General features: G+C 36.5%; 1 protein-coding gene across 4 annotated transcripts in view; it reads right to left on the bottom strand.

Moving 5' to 3' along the window:
- EGFLAM (EGF like, fibronectin type III and laminin G domains) overlaps positions 1-22301 on the bottom strand; it is a 232492-nt gene extending 210191 nt beyond the window's left edge. For 2 of the 4 annotated variants that reach the window (XM_023496126.2, XM_023496127.2), the window contains exon 1: positions 21970-22298. In XM_023496126.2, coding sequence (XP_023351894.1) covers positions 21970-22087 — 118 coding nt within the window. In that variant the 5' untranslated portion in view covers positions 22088-22298. Of the gene's footprint in view, positions 1-21969 lie in introns of all 4 variants that reach the window. The other 2 variants (XM_031964296.1, XM_031964290.1) reach the window with 2 other exon arrangements.
- Between the last annotated feature and the right edge of the window lie 2876 nt (positions 22302-25177).

The following is a 25177-nucleotide window of genomic DNA, read 5'->3' as shown; positions in this document are numbered from 1 at the left end:
CAAGCCCTACTCTTCCCTCTAGAATTGTGTAGAGCTTGGCCCTTACACAAAGTCCCAATTTAGGAAGTAAGTCTGGAATGAATAAACAAACAAAAACGTTCACTATAAAGAGCTTTTAAGAAGCCAGAGCCACCTAAGACACCAACTCACAACAAGAGAAGAGCACTACAACATAAATAATCCAACTCCTCAAAAAAATGTAGCTTTGCCTCCAACTAAGCAACAAAGTAGTAATTTTGAAAATTGAAAATAAATTAATAAAATTGAAAGCAAAATGATCATTGAATTAATAAACTTGGAATGATGTTTTTAAGGTAATAAAAATTTTAAGAGTTTCTAACACTATTTTTGTACAAAGAAGTCCCTTTTCCTTTGATCTCTTTGTGATACAGACCTAGTGGTAGTATTACTATGTCAAAAGAGTATGCACAGTTTTATAGCCTTTGCTCATAGTTCCAAATTGTTCTTGAGAATGGTTGGATCATACCAATGTTGTGAAGCATTAGTATGAGACATGTAATTCTCCAAGAGACATAGTGGTATAAAGGACTAGATTTGGAGTCAGGAAGACCTGAGTTTGAATATTCCCTCAACTGATATTAACTTAGGCCAATCAGATATCATTCTGAAGCTCAGTTTTCTCATCTATAAAATGAGGGGATTGGGCTCAATTATCTCCCCCCAAAGTAATTTCTATCTCTATAGTGCTAGGTCCTGTGATAATATGAGCTATTACATCCATCTAGGATCTAGTCCACTGATAACTTTTAAAACCTATAGTTGTTACTCATGGGAGAAAATAAATAAGAAACAGTACACAAGGAAGTGACACCAATTTCTTAAGCTGTCTAGAATCTCAAAGTGAATATAAAGCATACTGGGGGGAGGTTAACTCTTGGAAGGCAATCCTTCCATTTATCCTATATACACAGCCATGGTTTGAATCCCCTCTGAAATGCAGCTGCTTATACTTCCTCATCCACCCCTTTCACAAATATGAAATATGACTCATTACAAACAGATATATGCCCAAAGCTATACAGAGGAGACCAGGATATTTCGCTTCAGGTCTACTGAGGGCTTTCATTTAATCAGACATGTACTGTTGGAAATGAAAGCCAGAGAGAAAATCTTTACAAATGTTCTGGGCTTGGGACTGGTTTGCTTTCCAGGGATTATAGAATTGATTTTGGTTAGCAAGCCAGGATTGGCAAGATAAAACTTAAGAAAAATGTTGAAGAGTTTGACTACCATTTTCTTCATGACCCATGAGACCCCTGTGTCCAATCTCATTACTGGCGATGAACTGGCTTTATCAATTTCTCCTGCAGCATGACCTTTCCAACACTACCTTGGACACCAATTCCTGTGCACATTTCATTTTCCCTCTAGTTTTATACAGACAGGAAAGAGAACATTTGACTATTTTTCTCTTCCACAGCCCCTATCTTTTGATGTCTAAGTAAATGGTAGTTACCTTTTGTTCTTAACCTCCCAATATATGATAAACAGCAGGTCTGAGGCAAGGCTGTTCTCTCCAATTCTACCTGTTTTCTGGGTATCGAAAATGACATATTTCACAGCATGGTCTCAATCTGAGGCTCCTTGAAAACCTACAATTCCAATAGCCCCTGGCAGCATGTAGGTGGGATTTAAATTACATGCTGCAGCAGACTTACTCTCCAGGGGATATCCTTCTCTAAATCATGCTGCAATGTGAGTTTTCAAATGTCTGCACAGGTTGTGTGAAATCGTTGGCACATGGATGTGTTGAGGTTTTTTCCCCCCTTGCTACTTTAAAAAAAAACCCTTTCTTGAATTCTCTGGAACTATGTAAAATTTGGGGACTGGTCAGGATCAGATTAGCAACATAAAGTTAAGATGGATTTGGTCAAAATCTAAGTGTTATTTTTCCTGGAAACAGCCATCAGCCATGTATTCCTGTTTCTGTTGCATCAATTAATATTTAGTAAATGGCCACAGGATGCTGGGTGAGATATTTGATGATAGAAGGTTTACAATATGTAGGGAAAACACAAGACCTATTCTTGCAGGGTTGAAGACCAAATTAAAAGCACTTATATAAAAAAAAAAAAGGATATCTAATGAACAATAGTAATAGTAATTGATATTTATACAGAGTTTTGAAGTCTGCGTATGTTATCTCATTTGCTCCTCACAACTACCTTAGGTAGTAAATACTATCCTGATTTTAGAAATGAAGAAATTGAGGTTCAGAAAGATCAATGATCTGCCCGTGGTCACCTAGAAAGGAAGTATCAAATGTGGGAGTGCTTGAATCCAGGTTTATCCCGGTCCAAACATGCTGCTGTCACTACCAAGGTCAGGTGCAGGAAATACCATTTTAAGGTACAAAAAAAAATCCAATAGTGAGTCAGCACCCTGCTGAGGATAAAAATAGAGATAGCAAATGATCAAGGTGTGAATATCAGGAGAGTCATCCTTGTTTTCCCCATGTTTTTAGGAAGCCATGGAACTATCAAAGTCCACTTAGAAAAGAAGCTCAAGATGTACTATAGATTTAATTAGCCTATGGCAAAGTTTAAAACCAATCAGATAGAAAGCACCATCCAGGGCTAGGAGGCAACCATATGTGTCTTGTAGAATCTGGCTTGGCACAAGAGGGTCAGTGGAGAATGCCAATAGAAAGGAGAAAGCCCTTTGAAATAATAGTAACAAGCTACTCATTTTACAGATGAAGAAACTAATCCCAAAAGAAACAAGGGAGAAAATGTTACACAGAAAACTGTATATTCCACAAATTTATGAAGGCTAGCAAGAAAGAGAATTAGATGAGTTGGAAGATGAGGTGAGAATTCTTTTTTCCTAGTTAAGAAAGTCTTTGATGTTTAAAAATGTATCTCCTATGTAAAAGTCTATTTCTCCCTGAATAATTTGTTCTATTAAGACCTATATTTTTGCCTAAGGGATACAAAATACCCTTCAGAAATGTTTTCTGAAATTCTAGTCTTATCATAAATGCATTACACATTTTCTCTATTTAACCCATTGATTAGAATCATGGAACTTTAGGGCTAGACAGAATATTATCTTAATTACTTTCTGGTTTCATTAATTTAAAATTTCCATAAAATGAGAGGAAATGCCTTGGTAGTAAACTATACTATATTCAATTTACCAATGCAGTTTTTTAGTCACTTAATTCACAGCTATCATCCATCTCATTTATTTCAGTGTTTATTCCCAACTAGCAAAGGATCATGGGATTTGATTCCTAAGTGTAGGATTAGATCAATAAAATTAGCCATCTGTCCAAGGAAGGCTTTAAGCTCAGGTTGTATATAAGTATTATGTTTTCAACTGTCCAGATGTTGCACAAAAGTGACTGCTGATACAACTCCTTTTGTACAATGTAAACCATTAAATGGCTAATATAAACTTATTGCACCAAGAAAAATAAATAGCATTAGCATTCCATTAAATCTGATCCAGTGTTTTAGCTGCCCTGTCAGCAAACAGAAGTGTTAAGTTTAAACTGATCGGTATTGTAAGTCAGATAAATGCAATAAAAGAATTGTTTTTTAAGCCGAGATTGTCAAATTAAAAAATACAAAATCAATTGATCTGGCCAATATTTTAAAAATTATATTATTATTATTCAATATAGTATTTCGTATACTTGCATAATACCTCATACATCACAGAGCACTTTTATTCTCCAATGAGTCTCAGACATTAGTATCCCCAATATATAGATGAGAAAATTAATATATCATTGAGAATGGAATAATAGTAAACAGTGATAGATTTCCTTTAACTTTCTGATACACTGCTCCCATATCAAATATTGTTCTTAGTTATATTAATATGTCTATCTAATGAACATTGATCAGACATTAGCATTCTTTCATCCCAACTTTAAGAAAAGTTCCATCAATTCAGAGGGCTAAAATGGAGAAACAGGACTCAGAGTAGGCAAGTTAGATAACGACTTAGCATGTAACACACTGGGAGAATAAAGAAGGAAAACCATTTCTGAGTACAGGTTACCAATGGAAAAAAGCTACAGCTAACTTGTACCAACCATGTATTTCTCCATTAGCAAAAATTTTCATTCCTCAGGCACTGTAGTATTCCAAATCTAAATATAATTAAGGAAATATATGTTGAAAAATGACTGTTTGGGATTATTAAAAGCACTGCATCATTTCTCAAATGCAACCCATTTATCTCCTTCCTTTTCAGTTCTGGGACCTGTCACATAATCCATTTGTAGCTCTTCTCCCCAAAACATACACTGATCTTTTAACATGGATCAGCCAGTGGGCATACTCTAGACAACAGAATTTTTTTCTTCCATTTTGTTTTTCCTATGTATGCCGTTAAATAATTCTAATTTGAGCAGCGATAGCATTGTGAAAGAATTTAATGTAATTAGCACAAATCTTGTGCAAATAAGACCATTTGTAGGAACTTATCATGTATAGCAAATTCTAGTCCTATTTGGACTTGTGTAAAGTAGTCTATTGGGAGGGGAGAATATATTTGCAAGCATCTATCTCCCTATTTTGTGCCTCACTTAATGCTAATTTTCAGATAATCAGTGTACGTAAATTCTTGAAGGAAATTTGTTCAGGAATCTTATATGATCACATGTCTGGTAGAATCCCTGTTGGAGTCTCTAACTTTTACACTATCAAATCATAAGTATTTTTTAAAGCAGTCAACAAACAACAATCATAGTAGTTAAATTCCCTGATTTTTATTGTCAAAAGTGACTTTAAAGACATCTTTTACTGCAGACAATTGTTTCTTATACTTTTATCGATATTCTCAATACCACATGTAATTCAACCTAATAAAATCATATAAAGGTGAAAAAGTAGGTAGAAATATTAATAATTATTGATATTTTCAATCTTCTCTTTGGAATAGGATTGATATTATCTGTGGTTCTTTCTATTCTTTTGGTAATCTTCCCCTCCCTATGAGATTTTCCAGACTGCATCACCTCCTGTACATATCTTTGATTCTACAATAGCCATTCCCCATGTGATATCATTATTTGTTTTGTGGTAATTCAAATAGCATGTTCAACTGTGAAAACTCAAAATCTCATGTGAACAATGAGTAATACACAGAAAAGCACTTCGCAGACTTTGTCTTGGGTCCAACAAGCATCTCATCCTGATTCTGGTTATTTGACCTCTCCAACTCAGGCTGCACAAATTTCATGGGGTTCCTGAACTTCATCTTGGGATGGAGGGGGAGAATGGGCTTCAAAATAACAACAGCTGACATTTCCTTATTGTCTTAATATTGACAGAACATTTTCTATTCCTAAGTTTTATCCACAATGACACCCTTTGAAACTAGCCCCAACCAATGGACCAAAAAAAAATGTTCACATCAACACCACTTTGGGGAGTATGATGCATAGTAGTTTTCTAGCTCTCTGCACATAGTTAGAAAAAATACCATCATCTTGTAAGGGAAACAAAGCCTTTCTCTTTATTATATATATATATATATATATATATATATATATATATATATATATATATATTATTTAATAGCCTTTTATTTACAGGTTATATGTAAGGGTAATTTTACAGCATTAACAATTGCCAAATCTCTTGTTCAATTTTTTACCTCTTACCCCCCACCTCCTCCCCCAGATGTCAGGATGACCAGTAGATGTTAAATATATTAAAATATAAATTAGATACACAATAAGTATACATGACCAAACTGTTATTTTGCTGTACAAAAAGAATCAGACTCTGAAATATTGTACAATTAGCATGTGAAGGAAATCAAAAATGCAGATGGGCAAAAATATAGGGATTGGGAATTCAATGTAATGGTTTTTAGTCATCTCCCAGAGTTCTTTCACTGTGTAACTGTTCAGTTCATTACTGCTCCATTGGAAATGATTTGGTTGATCTCGTTGCTGAGGATGGCCAGGGCCATCAGAACTGGTCATCATATAGTATTGTTGTTGAAGTATATAATGATCTCCTGGTCCTGCTCATTTCACTCAGCATCAGTTTGTGTAAGTCTCTCCAGGCCTTTCTGAAATCATCCTGCTGGTCATTTCTTACAGAACAATAATATTCCATAATATTCATATACCACAATTTATTCAGCCATTCTCCAACTGATGGGCATCCACTCAGTTTCCAGTTTCTAGCCACTACAAAAAGGGCTGCCATAAACATTCGTGCACATACAGGTCCCTTTTCCTTCTTTATGATCTCTTTGGGATATAAGCCGAGTAGTAACACTGCTGGATCAAAGGGTATGCACAGTTTGATAACTTTTTGAGCATAATTCCAAACTGCTCTCCAGAATGGTTGGATTCTTTCACAACTCCACCAACAATGCATCAATGTCCCAGTTTTCCCGCATCCCCTCCAGCAATCCAACATTATTGTTTCCTGTCATCTTAGCCAATCTGACAGGTGTGTAGTGGTATCTTAGAGTTGTCTTAATTTGCATTTATCTGATTAATAATGACTTGGAGCATCTTTTCATATGACTAGAAATAGTTTCAATTTCTTCATCTGAGAATTGTCTGTTCATATCCTTTGACCATTTTTCAATTGGAGAATGAAAGCCTTTCTCTTTAAAAAAAATTACAAAAATGGTTGACCTTGTAACCTCCCTTGGAAACATAACCCACATCATACATTGAAAGGAAATTCTTCCTTATTTGTAAATCCCCTTAGCCTTCTCCAGATTAAATCATCCCTACACCTCCTATTTTTAATCTAAGAATATGATTTCCACCACTTTTAATCTGCTGGATTTTTCTTGATCTTCTCTCTATCCTTCTTAAGTTATAAAATGCAGGAGAGACCACATCTTGACATTATTGAGCATCATTTAGTCTTTTATTTTAAGGAACAAAAAGGGAAGAAGAGGAAGAGGAAAAGGAAGGAGAAGAGCAGAAGTGAAAAAGGAAAAGTTTATTAAAAAGGAAAATAAAAAGCAATGTTTAAGAAAAATCTCAAAATCCTATATGACTCCTATTTTTTCTAGAAAATAAGGTAGAATAGTTGATAATGGTTGTCTCAGATGAACTGAATACTTCAAGTAAGTCTTGTCCCCAGATTTTTCATTAGGTATAAGTAGCTGTGTAGGAGGTCATATTGAAATGAAAGAAACAATCAACAGAAAACACACTGTGGGGCTCCTCTTCATTACATTAAAACAGTTTTAGTTTTATATTACATTTAGTTTTATATCACATCATCTAATTTCTGCCTCTTCATCTGAAAACTGAATTTTTCCCTGTCACAGAGAAAAACAGTTGAATAAAAAAAAATCCTGATATGATGACTTTGTAGCATTCTGTCCCGGTAGTCCCCAATTCTCTGCTTTGAAAAGAAAATAATGTTTCATTATCTGGCCTCCCAAACTATTATAAATTTTTTATTTATTTGGAGTTCATATCCTTTTTAGTAAACTTCTCATTTACATTATATTATTTATAATATATTGCATATATTATTCCTCTTTTTTTCAAATTTCACTGCACATTAGTTTATGCTAATTTTCCCATGTGGCTTTGAAATCTGTATATTCATTATTTCTTGCCAAACCATATTGTCCCCATTCCATTCACAAGACACTTTTTTGCCCAGGTAAAACTGAATTCGAATGAGCATTAAAAACCACCTTGGAGAAAGGAATAAAAGGGACTTGATAAAGAGCAATGTGCAACTAGAGGAGTATAAGAATATTTGGGGAGTGTATTGGGGCAGGGATATTAAGTGTATTGATTCAGCATACTTTAAATTATAAGGAAGTGCAGTTTTCTTAGGGTAATGCTCAGCTCACCAATGCAGATTGCAGCCCTTAGATCCTTGTGAATGATTGTAGTCAAAACAACAACAAACAAACACAAACCATGAATTAGTTGCCATCCTTCTAAAGAAGAGCCTTTCTTTAAGCTAAATTAAGCTGATCCTGGGACAACAGACACTGAAGCCTTTGTGAGGATTTGTTCCAGCTTGATAAGAGCTTTAAAAAATTTGAGTTCTGCTACTGGTAGCTTCTGAGAACATAGGTTCACTTCTACAACAGAAAGAGATAGCAAAGTATTAAGTTATTGGAGAATTGTGACCATAGTAGACTTTTGACAAATATTATTGAATTAGATGTGTGTATATGAATTTAACTTATTGATTGGCCTGAATTATCTGTTTATATGCCTGCCCCATCCTGCCCCATCCCCCAACCTGTCCATCTGCCTTCTTTGTGTGAGTGGATGGGGGAGGTGTGGTTGATGGGACTGGGAGTAGGAAGGGAAGGCAAGAGTTGATACTCTATCTGTTGTTGTTCAGTCATTTTTCAGTTATGGTTGACCCATTTTAGGTTTTCTTAGCTAAGTGACTAGAGTAGTTTTCCATTACCTTCTCCAGCTCCTTTTATAAATAAGAAATTGAGGCAAACAAGAGTATGTGACTTTCTCAGGTAGACACAGCTAGTATCTGAAGCCAGATTTGAAGTCATGAAGATGAATGTTCCTAACTCCAGGTCCAGAATTCTAATCACACTCTGCCAAAAGATTCATTCCTTATTGTGCATGATAGATCCAAGAAGAGATTTTTAAAGAGGGGAACAGAAAGGCCTGACTACATCAGATCCCTAAGGTGAGATGTGGGCTAGGTATTGTAGGAAAAAAAATACAGTTTTAGTTTTCCTCAAAATTAGTCCTGGAAGTGAACTCTGAGAAGAGTTCACATGATAAATGAAGAACTGAGACAGTGTAATGTACTGGAGAGAAGAGACTCCAAATCACTGTTGTGTGATTTTCATCACCATTTGTTCTTTCATAGGAATCACAAGATTTGAGATTTGTAAGGTTTCCAATTTGAATCAGAAATTCTCTCTATGACATCTCTGATAAATGGTCATTCAGGTTGCACTAGAAGATTTTCCATAAGGAGAAGCTCACTATCTCCTGAGGTAGTATCTTCAATGCATTGATAGGAAGTTTTTTCTCAAACTGTATTCAAATCTGTCTGATACTTCAATCTACTGTTCCGATTTGCTTCTATCTTTGGGGCCTAAATAGAAAAAGTCCCAGCTCTCTTCCATATGATAATTCTTTAAATATTTGAAGTCAGCAATCATGCCCTGCCTTCCTCATCCTTCTCCCCACTCCCATCTTGTCGTCTCTAATTTAAAAAGAACATTCCTGGTTCCTTCAACAGATCCTGGTATAGCATGGTTCCAAACCCCTTCACTTATCTTGATCATTCTCTTCATCTGGGGATTATAATACTCAGAGAGGCATAGGGGACAATGAAGCTAGCTAGGCTGCAGCTTATTAACAATGTTGACTCACATGTAAAAAATTAAGTAAAAATATTTTACCACAAATGTGTGATCAGAAAAGAAGGTGAGTCTGTCACATATAAAATAAGAGCAAAGAATAATGGGAAAGCTAGGTATTACACCTGTTCTTTTAACACAAAATATTAAAAGATTTATCCTGAATTCTTCAAATTGGCATCCATAAGCTTGTTTAAAAAATATTTTCATAACCAGTTTCAACATAATTGGTTTCCTTGGTAATCTGTGCAGTTTAATTAATGTCCATTGGACTTCAGCAGACAGGTTCAGGACACCAAAAAAAATTTAGAAATTCCTCTGTGTTAGAGGAAGACCTCAGATTCTATGAGCAGATTACTTATGTGGGATTTACTGGAGAATATGGACAAAAATTGGATAGGATGGGAATGAATAGAATCCTTGATGGGGTGATAGAGTGCAGTGTCTGGAGTCAGGAACACATGAGTCCAAATTTCTCCTTCAGATACTTCTTAGGTAGTGATATTGGACAAATCACTTAATCTCTATTTGCCTAGATTTTCTCATTTGTAAAAATGGGGGAAATAATAGTAACTACCTCTCAAAATTGTTGTGAGATAATACTTGTAAAGTGCTTTGTAAAGTTTAAATTTCTATATAGGCAGCAGCTTAGTAAGAGTAATGCTACTAATGAGTAATGATAAGAATAAATATTATTATAAAACTCATTAGCTAATAATACCAATACTAATAAATGATATATTAGCTATTAATAGTTGTCATTATTGTATTACTCTTGTTGTATCACTTGAAGAGAAAGGCAAGTGTCAAGAATGCTAGGTTTGGAATCTAAGGATCTGGGTACTCTCACATGGACAATTCTTTATTTCTCTGGATCTCAGTTTACCTATTTGTAAAAAAAGGAAGTTTTGAGTCAATGCTCTTTAAGGTCCCTTTCAATTCTCTGTCTGTGATCCTGATTCTGCCTCCATGAGGTCACAGATCCTCTCAAGTACAAAACAAAAATTCTTTAATTGTTCCAAGGGCTCATGGAGCAGATGACATCACAATGTTACATTAGTGGGAGTTGTTTTTATTGTTTGTTATTATTCCTTCTGCCATAATCAAATTTCCAGTCCAGGTCTACACCTCCCTCTGCCAGATTTGGCATGACTTCAGTAAAAAATAAATTTTGAATTGAAGGAAGAAATGTTTATTTTGTGTATTAAATGTCCCCATCAACAGCTGATCTTCCAGCAAAACATTAAGAGAGGAATCATGATATTTTGAGAAAAAATCAAGTCTGTGGCTAGGTCTCAGTCAAGGCTCAGATCTTTCCTCTGAGACCAGCTGTGGGACCATCAACTTCTAAGAACTTGTTTCCTCATCTTTGAGATGTGATAATACCTGTAGCATTTACCTCATAGTGTTGCTGTGGGGGTCAAATGATCCTAGGCAGCAAGGTGGCATAGTGGAGAGAGCACTGAGTTTGGAGTCAGGAAGATGCAGTTCAATTTCAGCCTCAGATATTTATTAGCTGCATGATGCTGGCTAAGTTATCTGACTGCTGTTTGCCTCAGATTACTCATAATGTAAAATGGGAATAATAATAACTATCCTAATTTAAAAGATGTCTTGGGTTTTAGACATAGGCTAAAAACTGAGGCTGAGATGAGGAGAAAAGCTCTTATAGAGAACAGACCCAAAGTGTTATATTCAAAGCTGTTATGAAGATCAAATGAGATATTTGTGTAGCACTTTGCAATCACTCAAACACTACATAAATGCTAGGTATCACTAAAGGAAATAATGAACATATAGTAAACTTTAATCCTTAAAGTGCCACATACATGAATGAATGAATGAATGAATGAAAAAGCATTTCTTAAGTATAATATCTTGTGTCTATTCTATAAAACCTAGGTGGGGTAGTAAGAATTTTTCCCTTTCCCATCTTAGTCTCAGTTTCAGGTTTATTCTCAGCCTATGGTTAAAGCATCTAAATCCAAGGCATCTTGGGATCATTTTGAATTAGTTCATCTGATCAGCAGAAAGACAGTCAAAACCCCAAGAGAATTTTAAATGATCAAAGCCTTCTATGTGTGAAGGGGATCAAGAGTGGCAGTGATAGAATATGGCCCATTTTGGCTAAGTTACTCTTATCTATGGAAACAAACTGAGAAACGTTTCCTCTCCCAACCTGCCCACTTCAAATCATATGAAGCCACCACCACCACCAAATCCCTAAGATCTAGGCTAAAGAGAACATTGACTTAGCAAATATTTATTAGACCTAATACTGTATAGAAAGCCCTGTCAAAGCCTGAAAGAAATATAAAGATAAATGAGGCAAGATCCCTGCCCTCAAGAAACTTTCAATCTGTTAGAGGTTATTAGATATATACAACCATAATTCAAAATCAGAGTCAGAGGAACAGAAATGCACAAATGAGAAAAAAAATCTATTTCTTTGAAGATACTTATGGAAACAAAGTGGCAAAGGGTGACAGTGGAGAGGTGGGGTGTGTGTAGCTGCTATTTTCTCAAGAAAACAGAAGCTGCTGAAAGCATCATCAAGAAACATTTACTGAGGGCTTCCTGGGTATGGACCACTGGGCTAGTACTGGATAGACAAAGACAGACTACAAAAGACACCATCCCTGATTTCCAAGGGGTTTATAATCCAGATGGAGAGAAATGACATAAATGTTAAAAGACAATCGCAATGTTAAGCAAACAGCAACTGACACAAAGCTGTAGAATTTGTTCATTCCAAATGCACAACTCAAAAATGATTTCCCTTCAGTTTAGAATCACCTGCCTAAGGAAAGCATTCAGCCTGGGAGGAGAAATGTCTTAGAAAAATGATCAGAAATCATTTCACATCTCCCTCCCCAGACTGTCACCCTTGCTTACAGTGAACTCACTTCTCCAAGAAACTTTTCCTGATTGCCTCCCCCCAGATGCTAGCACCAACTCCCCAGCCCTCAAATTATTTTGCATTTTTTGAGGGATATGCTATTTCACTGAAATAGGAAATTCCCTGTGAGGAAGCTTCCTTTACCTCCTTTAAAGATTAGCACCTGGACACTGCAACCTTGCAATTTATAATTCTACATAGCTAGGCATGGGTGTGCTGATAAATATTTAACCAGGAGGAGAAATGGACAAATGACTCATTTTGAAGTTTAATTTGAATTATAAGCATTGTCTCCATCATTTTCTTAAGTCTAGACAGACAACAAAATAATAAATCAAGTACTGATTTAAAGAATTCGCTGGTTTCCCAGATGCATATTCAATGACTTACCTGGGCTCATGCAGCCAGTACTTGAACCCAGGTTCTCCCTAGTATACGATGCCATACCATGCCATACAAATGTATATACATAAACATATACATATATATGTACAATTGTGTATTCACATATATACACACAAATGTACATAATTCTATGTGTACACACACGCACACACACATACACACACACACATATATATATATATATATACACAAACATGCACACTCATATATATTTAAAATTACTAATATGTGAACATATTACTTCCCTCAGCAGAACATAAGCTCCTTCAGGGCAGGGATTATTCCATTTTGTCCTTGTATTCTCAGTACTTAGCACAAAGCTTAAAATAAAGTAGGAACTTCATAAATATCTATTCAAGTCAAATCAACAAGCAATTTTTTAAGATTAAAACTGAAGTAACATAACCTCTATTGCCAGCCAGGGTGTTCTTTCTATTACCTTCATCATCAAAAGCCCATTATTCAGGAAAGAGAGACCTTTGGTAAGTCATAAACATCATTGAACCTCAGTTTCTTCATCCATTGATGATAGCAATCTCTACAGTCCCTTTCAACTCTCATAATATTCTAGGATTTCTATGCTAGTTCTGTGCTAGACGCTAGAAATGAATAAAAAGAACAATAAAAGCTTTAGGCAAAGACAGCAAACCTGAGAGCCCATCTATTAATTTAGGTCCTGGCCATTTTACCTTGACTAGTCTCTGCTTAGAGCTAATTCCACTAGTTACCCATCTTCTACCATTCTGGTCAGTTTTCTGTTTTTGTTTTTATTTTGTGTGTGTGTGTGTTTGTTTTGGGATGAGGGTTGTATTTTTTTTTTTAACTAGAGACTGTGATAAAGACTCAAAAGTCCCAACGATGATTGTTTTCACAGGGATTTCTATTGATCATGGAGTATGTCTGGCTAAATATTGGTAATAACCATGATAATAGTTCATGTCTACATCAAAACTTCTTAAACTGTGGGTCTTTAACTGAATGTGGGGGTCATGAAATTATGATTTAATATCAATAAACATTTGATTTGTACAACTATTTTATATACCTATATTTACCCCAAGTTACATAAAAATTTCTCAAAGGGTCATGAGTAGAAAAAGCTTAAGAAGCTCTGGTCTATACAGTATTTTTAAAGGTTTTTAAAGTGTATGTGTGTATATATATATATATATATATATATATATATATATATGAATCTGGCTAACTTTCATTTGGGTGCAGTGCTTGTTATTCTGGATGTGAGAAAGGGCTGAACGACTGATCCCACTTGCCAAGAATTCTCTAGGAAAAGCAAGTTCAGAGACACTAGCAATCACATTGTCAAAATGCCACATTCAGCAAAATCAATTTATCTCTGTACTTTGAAAAAAGGAGGGACTTTTCCATCTTTTTTTGTCATCTCCTGACTAGCTCTGTACAGACTATATGTTTGTATAATTAAATGAATTGTTAATAAATTTTCACTAGAAAGCAGATGTGGAGTACAAGTGTGCTTGCACAACAATAATAACAACTTACCCAGCACTTCACATATGCTATTGCATTTGATCTTTGCAATAATCCTGAAAGGCAGGTATCATTATCTCCATTTTACAAATAAAGAAACTGAGAATTAAGTTGAATTAAGTAACTAAGGTTAAGTGACTTGGCCATGCACACAAATGCTAACTGTCTGTTAGCTAACTGTCTGATGGAATTTGAATCCAGGTCTTCTTGATTCCAACACTCTCTCTACTATGCTATATTGCCTCTAACATGCCTAGTTTTCTTTAAAACATTTTCTTTTTAATTGTGATTTTAATCATTTACACAAATGCTTCAATATATAAAAAAGAGACAAGAGGCTTATTTAAGAAGTTGACCTTTTGTGATGAACAGTTTTTGTTTTTGTTTTTTGGTCTCTTTGTAAAAAAGTATATATTTGTGACATTTAATAAGGCAGTTACAAAACTGATCTAGGTGTTTTCTTGGACACAATGTTACTTTCTATTCATTTCTTTAAAATGTTTTATTAACAATCTTTTTTTGCATTTATCTATCTTGCCCACTAACCTACTGCTTCTAAAACAAAACCCTCCTTTGTAACAAACATGTATCATCCAGCAAAACAAATAAGTATCTATATTGGCTAGGCCTGCAAAAGCATATCCCTTTCTTCATCTAGAGTCTATTAGTCCCTATTCATGCTGACATGAATTTTCAAGCCTACCATAGGACACCCTTTTTAGTGAGCTGGAGAGATGAACTGCTGTCCCACTGTATTATTATATGAGTGCGTCCCTACCTTACAATGTCTGAATATGAATCCTATTCTCCTTGTGACCTAAAGAAGTACTGAGACTATATTTTTCTTTTCTGTGGGATATCATAAATATACCATAATATCATGTCAAGGGTGACTTGAACATCCAGCAAAAAAAAAAGTCATTGAGATGAAATTACTTGAAAGATAATAAATTAGAGAGTATTCCCTGGCAGCATATGAGAGCTATAAGCACAAAGTTGTCGGGGAGGGAAAGAAAGAGAAATCTACTGCATCGTAGTAGGAGTGGTCAGGTCACTTTCTTTCCTAGGCAAAAAAGGTCACCTGAGCCAGCCTTTTGGGAATAGTGTGGGAGAAAAGGGAAGAACGCTCCTGAGGAGGGAGCCAGAGATGGATTACCTTTGTCACTCTAAGCTATCATGAAAACTTCAAACAAGGAAAATTACCTAAACTCCTTTTCTTTCCTTCTCCCTTCTCCCTTCCAAACACACACACACACACACACACACACACCAGTGTTTTCTTCTACCACCTTCAGGGAACTAGGAAGGGATATGGAAGGAGTCTCTGTATCTGTCTCTGTCTGTCTCTCTTAAATTCCCTTTTCCACCATTTGTTACGCTTAATGCTGTCCTTCAATGATTTATTTTCTCCAAGGATCCCTTGATATCTTCTAGATTTTACTTTCCTAAAAATATTAGGGAAAGATCAATAAATCCAGGATTTTTTTCTCTTTTTTTCTTTTTTTTCTTTTTATTTATTTCATAGCTTTTTATTTACAAGTTATATGTATGGATAATTTTACAACATTGATAATTGCCAAACCTTTTGTTCCAATTTTTCCCCTCCCCTAGATGGCAGAATGACCAGTAGATGTTAAATATATTAGAGTATAAATTAGATACACAATAAGTATACATGACCAAACCGTTATTTTGCTGCACAAAAAGAATCAGACTCTGAAATGTTGTACAATTAGCCTGTGAAGGAAATCCAAAATGCAGGCAGGCAAAAATATAGGGATTGGGAATTCAATGTAATGGTTCTTAGTCATCTCTCAGAGTTCTTTCACTAGGCATAGCTCAATCCAACATTTATTAATAAATACCTGCAACATTCATTAAGTACCTACTATGTGCTTAGCACTATGTTAAGGACTGGGAATACAAAAAGAGAGAAAAGACAGTCCCTACCTGCAAAGAGTTTACATTCTAATGGGGGAGAAAACAGGCAAACAAACATAAACAAAGGATGCTACATACAGGATAAATAGGAAATAATTAACAGAGAGAAAGCACTAGAATTAAGAATGGATGGGGAAAGCTTCCAGTAAAATAAAAAGGGATTTTATTTAAAGTTTAATATTTGATTTTTTATTTTTGCACTTAATAGTTTAGATGATAGATATAGATATTCCATTTTCATGTAAAGACAGTTTTCAACATTCATTTTCATAATATTTTGAGTTCTGAATCTTTCTCCTTTCTTTCCCTTTCTCCATCTTCAACAGCAATCAATCCAATATAGGTTATAACATATGATCACATTAAATGTATTTCCACATTAATCATGTTATAAAAGAAGAATCAGAACAAAAGGATAAAATCATGTGAAAGAAAAACAAAAAAAAAAGTGAAAATAGTATGCTTTGAGCTACATTCAGACTCCACAGTTCTTTCTCTGGACGTGGATAACATTTTCCATCATGAGTCTTTTGGAACTGTCTTGAATCATTGTATTGTTGAAAAGAACTAAGTCTATCATATTAGATCATCATTCAATGTTGCTATTCTGTATACAGTGTTCTGATTCTGGTCACTTCACTCAGCATCAGTTCAAGTAAGTCTTTCCAGGAAAAGAAGGGATTTTAGTTGGAACTTGAAGGGAACCAAGGATATGGGAATAACCAGCTGAGAGCTGGGAGATGAAGCTAGAAGTTTTGTTTGTAGTACAGCCAGGAGATTTGGGTCACTGAATCAGAATATGTTGTGGGGAGTAAGAAAACTGGAAAGGAAGGAGGGGTTAGGTTATCAAATACGGTGAACTATAAATGGAACATTTTTTATTTGTTTCTGGAAGAAATAGACAGCCACTAAAGTTTATTAGAGGGGTACCACAGATGAACTTATACTTTAGGAAAATCACTAATGGCTAAATGGAGGATGAATCAGGGTATGGATATACATGAGGGAAGAAAATCTATTTCGGGCTATTTCAATATAGTTCAGGCATGAATTTAGGAGGGCCTGCACTAGAAAGGTAACATTGTCAAAGGAATGGGAGCGGGTTTAGGGGGGAAGATAATGAGTCTGATTTGAAACATGCGGGGTTTGAGATGTCTACTGGACGTTCAGTTCGAGGCATCTGAAAGGCAAGTGGAGAGGCTGAATTAAGGGAGCTATGTCACCTAGGAAGATTAAGCAGGTAAAATTATCCCAATCAAAGTATCAGTGGAATACCACTTTTAGTTATGGGCACCCTATTTTAGGGAAGACACTAATAAAATGGAAGGTGTTCAGGGCAAACAATATATAGTGAAGAGCCTTGAAAGTGGGTCGCATGTTGATTAATAGAAGAAACTGAGAGTGTTTAGCTTGGACAAGAAGTAAAACATGACAGCTGTCTGCAAATATTATGAAGAATGCTCTCATGTGGAAGAGACATTTAATTTTTTTCTGCTTGACTCTAGAGGTCAGGATTAGGAGTTGTTCAGTAGAAGTTGAAAAACAAAAACAAAAAACTTTTGGTTTGACATAAGGAAAGACTTACAAATAATTAGAGCTATCTAAAATGGAATATAGAATAAGTTTCCTAGGAGAAAATGAATAATCAGATGAGATATCTGTAAAGTGCTTACCAAAATACCTGGTACATATTAGGCTAATAAAGGCCTATTCCCTCCTTATTTCCATTCCAAGGCTTCCCTTAACACTAAAGAGAGTTTTAAGCAAAATCTGCTTGGATCCTTGTCAGGTATATTGTAGAGGAGAATTATGTTCAGGTATAAGTTGGATTGAATGGTCTCTGAGGTCCTTCCTGATTACAAAAAAAAAAAGTTCTATATGAGCTCTACTTTGAAAAAAAACATAAAAATACTTGAGAATTATTATGTTATGAAATCACATTTTAGAAGCACAAGCCCAGAAGCATTTGTGCACCTGAAATGGGAATTGATACAAAATGTTGCCTTCTTCTCTTAGAAGACAAATAATTTTAAATCAGAAATTTATACTCCAACACCTGAGTCCTTCATGAAGCATTGATAAAAATGTTTTTCAGACAAGGTTAAGAGTTACTAATTTCCTTGGCAGGGCACATACTGTAATGTACAAACTAATCATGTGGGTGCTAGTATTTCAGCAGCAGCATTATTCATCTTTATACAGTGCTTTAAAATATAAAGTTACTTTCCTCACAACAAGTCTAAGAGATAAGCAATGCAAGTGTTATTGCCAACAAGTTTTATTTTATAGATGAGGAAACTGAGATTCAGAAAGATTGTGACTTGCTCAGGTCACAAAGGTAATAACTATAATAGCATAGAACTCTTCAGGCCAAATCCATTCTTCTCCATTCATTCATTCATCCAACAGATATTTGCTAAGTCCTCACTATATTCAAAGCACTGATTTAGGTTCAGAGTGGGTTCCATAGTCTTGGATATTGATATCAGCTTGGAATTTTCCCAACTGTCTTATCACTGGATTACTTCACTACACCTGGTTCTCCCCATTCCCAGCTCAATATTCCTTCTATAGCCTTGTCAACCCTTCCTCCCCCCAAATATCATCCAAATAGTAGCTATAATATCTATGTTGTTTTCCCAAAGGGAATGTGCAGTGGAGATATCTAATTATAATCAATTTCATACTATTATGGTCAAGGGAAATAGTGTGAGTCCTTCTGCTTCCAATAGCTAGGGCAGATCACTTGGAACCTTTAGTTCCTTAGCTTCTAGGAGTTCAGAGATATAAGGACGAATCCACTGCAAAGCTTCTCCTGATTCTTAGGTGAAGTTTAATAGATTCTAATTTTTAAATAAAAAGACAGTTTTGTCCAAAAGTTTAGCCTAAGGTCACAGGCATTCAATCTAGATCTTTGTCTTCCCAAAATCCTAAGGTTGACCAAAGCCTAAAATGTTGATCATTAACTGAGGTTACTCAGAGAAGGGTTCAGGTGAAGTGCTATCACACCTACTCTTGACACTTCTTGAATTGGGTTTCTTTGCTCTTTAGCTATGCTACTTGAAAATCTCTCCTGCCTTCACTAAGTGCCACAAAGATGCATCCTTACCCTGTCCTTGTAAGAATTTATCATTTTATTTTTTTAAATAGTATTTCATTTTTCCCAATTATATGTCAAGACAATTTTTATCATTCATTTTTGTAAGATTTTGAGTTCAAATTTTTCTTCCTTCTTTTCTTCTCTTCCTAAAATGGTAGGCAATTCGATATAGATTGTACATGTGCTATCATATAAAACACATTTCTGTATTAATCACAGTTGTGAAAGAATAAACAGTTAAAAAGGGGGAAAACACACAAAAATATTAAAATAAGTGAAAAAAGTATGTTTTGATCTGCATTAGGAGTCCATCAGTTATTTATCTGGATTTGGATAGCATTTCTTTCCTTGGTCCTTTGTACTTGTCTTGGATCATTGTGTTGCTGAGAAGAGTGAAGTCAGTTGCTAATATTTTGTATAATATTTTCCTGGTTCTGCTGATTTCACTCAGCATCGACTAATACAAGTCTTTCCAGGTTTTTCTGAAATCTTCCTGTTCATTGTTTCTTATTGCACAATAGTATTCCATTACATTCATAGAGCATAGCTTGTTCAGCCATTCCCCAGCTGATAGGCATCTCTTCAATTTCCAATATTTTGCCACCATGAAAAGGGATGCTATAAATATTTTTGCACATATAGCTCCTTTTCTCTTTTTATGATCTTTTTGGGATACAGATCTAGTAATGGTATTGCTGGATTAAAGGGTATGCATGTTTGACTGCCCTTTGGCAACCTTTGGGTATCCCCTTTGGGTATACCAAATTGCTCTCCAGAATTGCTGAATCTGGTGTCCCAATTTTCCCACATCCTCTCCAACATTTATAATTTTCCTCTTTTGTTACATTGGGCAATCTGTGTGGTAAGCAATGTTTTGTGTTTGAGGAAACTGAGGCTCAGAAAAATTAAATAACTTGCTTAAAGTCCTACAGCTAGTTATCAAAGCTAGATTAAAATCCAGGTCTTCTGATACCAGGAATTGTAATACTGGCTTGGGTGAGATCAGTAGCTGCATATAAAACTGTCCCTCACCTATAAACCATTATGCCATAAAAACTTAGAAAAAAATATTTTTTTAAGAGACAGGTAGACAGATTATCAAGAATATATTTAATTGCACAACTACAAATTTTGAACTAATAGCAAAGAATTAGAAAGGAGACCAGTAAAACTGGATGAGGATTATATTCTTTCACAATCTTTATTACAAAGTTTACTTCAAGAACTTTTTTTTAAAGAAATAAAAACTATTAATAAAATGGGCCACGCATATCATTCATGGAGAATCATAAACTGAACTCTACAGTATTTAAAAGGTTAAAAAAAAAAAAAAAGGTTCATTTGAATGCAACTTGCAAAATATAAATCATGTCACATGATAATTTGGGAAGGGAAGTTTGAAGTTTTTCATTGAAAATATATTTGTGTGTGTAACAGGACAAAGAATTTACTACATTTTTAGCAACTATTGATCTTATCTGGAAAAATGAATAGAATCCTCTGGAAGTAAAAAGGGTTCATGTGTTATTTATGGCACACAGTAGGATAATGACTTCATTTCGAGGCAGGGAATGTACAGGTGATAATAGAGTGAGTCTGTTTTTCTGGGTTGACAGGCAATAAGTCAGATTTCAGGAACATCTAAAATATTTAAGCAGCCATATGAGAAAATGCTAAGATTTTCTTTGCCGTCTGATACATTTTCTAAATCATTCTTTCTTACAGAAGAAGACAAACTACACTTTCTGTAAGGTTTTGAAGACTTCCCTGAAATAGTCATATTGTTTTCCATTGTTTAAAAGAGATAATTAATCCCATAAGACAACCTCGTTTACCAAAGTAAACTAAGAAAAAACAGATTTGTGAGTGTTCTAAATATAGTCTCAGCAAAAAAAAAAAAAAAAAAAAAAAAAAAAAAGAACAGGAACTCTTAATAAGGAAGCATTTTCTCATTTGGAACTTTCCTTTTCTCAACTATCTTCCCCTCCCCCCCACACTATAATCGAAGCTTATAGACAAAAATAAAAGTAAACAAGCCAAGAGTATGATTTTCCTTTTTCACAAGCGCTCAAGCTCATCTGCACATGTCTCCTGAAACTGCAAGTCGCTAAGTCTTCCGTTATTTTCGAAACAGTTCATTTAACACATATTTCTTTAAAAGCTGCTAAGACATGGATTCAAACTCGGCGAAATAAACCCACGCAGCCGCCTTCTGCAAGCACTGCCGTGAAAAGATCAGCCACATCACCCTCCCTCCAAGCAAAGGGGGCATCTCTGTCCCGGAAGGAAAGAGGATCAGAAAGTCTCCTCCAAAGAAACCCACGGATGCTTCCTAGGGAATGGCTAGCTTCTGGACAATGTGGATCGAACGAGACGTTTAAAACAGAGATGAGCTGCTTCTTACTGCTTCGCACGTTCCCTCAGCCGCCTGCGCCCAAGTAATTGAGATCACATGGAGACTCCTCCAACTCTTAGCTCTTTGTAGTCAAAACAGAACTACCCTCTCTCCAGACCCCCGCCCACCTCTCAATTGTAGCTGGAAAAATGTGTCATTCTTTTAAACAAATACTTATCCTTGGCACCATTTGAGCCAACCTGGTGAGAACCTGGGCAGGGACAGTCTTTTCCAGGCTCTCAGATACTAGAACCCCAGTACCCTCCCCTGGCACTGTTGGAATACTCGCAATTCACCTCTTTCCACCAACAGCTCTACTGGGCAAGGGCAGTTGCGGACAGGGGCGCAGGGGACTGAGGGGTTAGGGCTGCGGGCGGGCAGCCCGACTTTCTTTACCTTCCTTTCGGAGAGCAGCCCTAGGGGCAGCCGAATCGGGTCCAAAGCCAAAAACCAGGAAGAGCTGGAGGACGAGGAGGTGGGAACCGCTTCGGCGGGATCCGTTGGCTAAATCCATCTGCCCTGAGTCGCCCGTAAAGTTTCTGGAAGTCCGGAGCGAAGAATGGAAAAAGTCTCTGCGGGGCTAGGTTGAGACAGATTCGAGGAGAGGGGAGGGGGATCCCCGAGCTGATGGAGATGCAACCAGGAGGGGTCAGGAGGAATCCACTGATAGAAGGGCAGCAGCTGGTCGGTCCGTAAGTCAACCAGCCGGACTGGAGCCCGCACCCAGCAGCAGTCGGACTTCTTTTGCAGTAAGGAGGGGGGGGGGGGAGGAAGATTTTAAGGAGGAGGTGGATGGGAGGCGGGGTGGGGGGAAAGAGAGGAAAGGAGGCAGACAGAGAGGATGGACTGGGAAGCGCGAGGCTCAGACTGGCCCTTTGATGAGATTATATTCAAGTCTAATTCAAATAGGCGGATTTCGCCCTCACCCACTTTGGGAGAGCAGACACCCCTCCCCACTCCCTCCCCCCTACAGGATCCAGCTCCCCTCTTTAGCAAACTATTCGCTTCCCTTTTCTAGGCCGTAGAGGGATGAGACTGGGGGGAGGGGGGAAGGCGGTAGCCCGAAGAGGACTAAGTGTGTGAGTCCTTACTGGCAGTTCCTGCTGTCTCACTGACCCGATCCTGACACCGAAACATCGATCAATTGACCCTTTCCCTGTTTTTTTTTTTTTTTTTTTTTTTTTTTTTTTTTTTTTGGTAACCCTCTCCTCCCCCAGGATTTACCCTTCCCCACCGCCCGAGGTTTTTTCTGGGTCGGGGGGTTTCGGCTCCAAGTCCAGGTGGGCAGAGAAGAATATGGGGGTGGGGAAGCACTTAGATGGGAAGCAGGGGCGCTCGGAGTGGGGGCTGCGGAGTTAAGTAGATAAATAGGATTTAACAAACCCAGATGGACTGCTGAATCCTCTCTGGCCACTCAGTATAAAATAGCAGTGCCTGGATTAAACTAAGGAAGCACGAGGGGGCGGGGAGGTGGGTGGGATCGGGAAGCTAGGTCGTCTCCCATCCTCAAAATCTGAATCTCCTGGGTGGGGTAGAAATAGAAGTAAAACTCCAGATTAAGTTCGGTGGTTCAGAAATGGGGAATGTTTGAGTCTGTTCATCAAAAACTGGGGGCTAGAGAGTGGGTAGGGCTGGGATCGAGGGAGGAAAAATACGTAAATTAGTGGCCTTGGTCCTTGGAATTGACCCCTAAGACGGTGTATCAGGACCTGAGCAACTTTTGTCTCAGCTCCTCCTGGGGAATCTGTGTCCTTTGTGCTTGGAATGCCTGCCTGGTCTTTGCTGCCGAGAGGCTGTCACCTGGCAGCACGGATACTAAGAAATAACCTCAGTATCCAGACTAAAGTGTTAGAGCAGCAAGAGACAGGACTTGGTTTTAATTCATCCCTAGCTCTAAAATTCTGTGATTCGTGTTCAGATATATAAACAGAGTAGTGAATATGGAACACTCATCGATTCCTAGGGACAAATTCACAAGAATGATCACTTTGGATCCAATCCATGATACGTCTATCTAGTATTCTTTCTTACTCTGAGAGAAAGGTGTAATGAAAAACTATACAAGTCTCGCTGGCATGGGCCTCAACCTTTGAGGATCAAACATCCTAGGACTTTTAGCTCCTGTTTAATCATATTTCAGGAGCCCATTCTAGTTTGTTTGGGATTTTTTTTTGGGGGGGGGTATGAAGAGCAAGGTGGAACTTGAAGAAAGAGAAACGTGACAAATAAAAGATTCATTTATATAATGAGGTCGATTGAGGGAAATTTAATCATTTGACTAATAGCTAAAGGAATAACTGCCTTTTTTTTCTCTCCTCATTCCTGCCCCTCCACACACACACACCTTATGCAGCCAGACATGGGAGGAGTTTATAGGTGTGCTGTGAATAAATCCAAAGTCTGATCCAATTCCATGGTATGCATGAGTCCTCAGCTATTAGCCCCAAATCTTTTCCAAGTGCAGAAACTTGGGGGTGGGGTGGGGGAATAAGACCATTAATATCTTTTGCTAAAGATCAGATAGTCAGGAATTGTGGCAAGACATTTGAATTATCATTATTTATGAATCCAAAAGTATCCTACAAATATTAAAATATTTTACAATCACCACAACTTAAAGAATTTCCTGTAAGAAGTTATTCTAATATTTTATCAGTAACAGATTTAGAGGCAAAAATGCTGATTTGGAATTCAGGCTCTAATATTTGCTGCCTTTGTGTGATCTTGGAGAAATAGTTTAATCTTGCACAACCTCCTTTTCTTTATCTATAAAATGGGCAGCTAGACAATTCAATGGATAGAATGTCTGGTCTGGAATCAAAAAGTCTTAAATTGAAATCTGGTCTCAGACACTTATTAGATATATAGATCTCTTTTCATAATAATGCTTTTAAAGGCATAAACAAAATTGGTTTACAAAGGAAATCAGTTACATAACAATAGCTAGGATTTACTATAGCTTTTGTTTTACAAATCTCTTACTTGATCCTCAAAGCGATTTTGAGAGCCAGGTACTATTATTATTTGTATTTTACAGTTGAGAAAACTGAGGTAAAATGACTTATCTAAGGTCACAAGCTACTAATTATCTGGGTCTGTATTTGAGCTTAGGACATGGGAATTTTAGACCTAAGCATTCTATCCACTTCACTACTTAGCTGCCTGAATTAAATGGATTTATCAAAAAACTTAAAAAGAAAAAGTTCATGAATGTCCCTATTCCCCACCCCCAGGTTAAGAATATATATATATATATATATATATATATATATTTATATATAGGCTACACATCGTTTTGCAGGCAGGACATAGCCTATATATCTGAACTATTATTATTATTATTGATATTTTTCAGTATCACATAGCATATTAGACTTAAGCTTAGTGGAATCTTGTCCTCTAGGTCCAATTTCATGTTTTTCAGGCTCTGAAAGTGCTCTTTCTGCCAGTGGTGAGAAGAAAGTTTCTGAAAAAAACAAAGAGGCACTCCTGGAGTCTTTAGAGAACAGCTGACCCAGTTGGCCTGAGGGTCAGACTCAATTAACAAGGTCTCCTATAGGATAGCAAGCTGCCTCCTTTTTTCAATATTGAGAAAGAACTCTGA

Source organism: Sarcophilus harrisii, chromosome 1 (genome assembly GCF_902635505.1).
Source record: "Sarcophilus harrisii chromosome 1, mSarHar1.11, whole genome shotgun sequence".
Lineage (NCBI taxonomy): Eukaryota > Metazoa > Chordata > Mammalia > Dasyuromorphia > Dasyuridae > Sarcophilus > Sarcophilus harrisii.
Note: the sequence above shows the minus strand (reverse complement) of the source record. Positions and strands in the feature narration are given on the sequence as shown.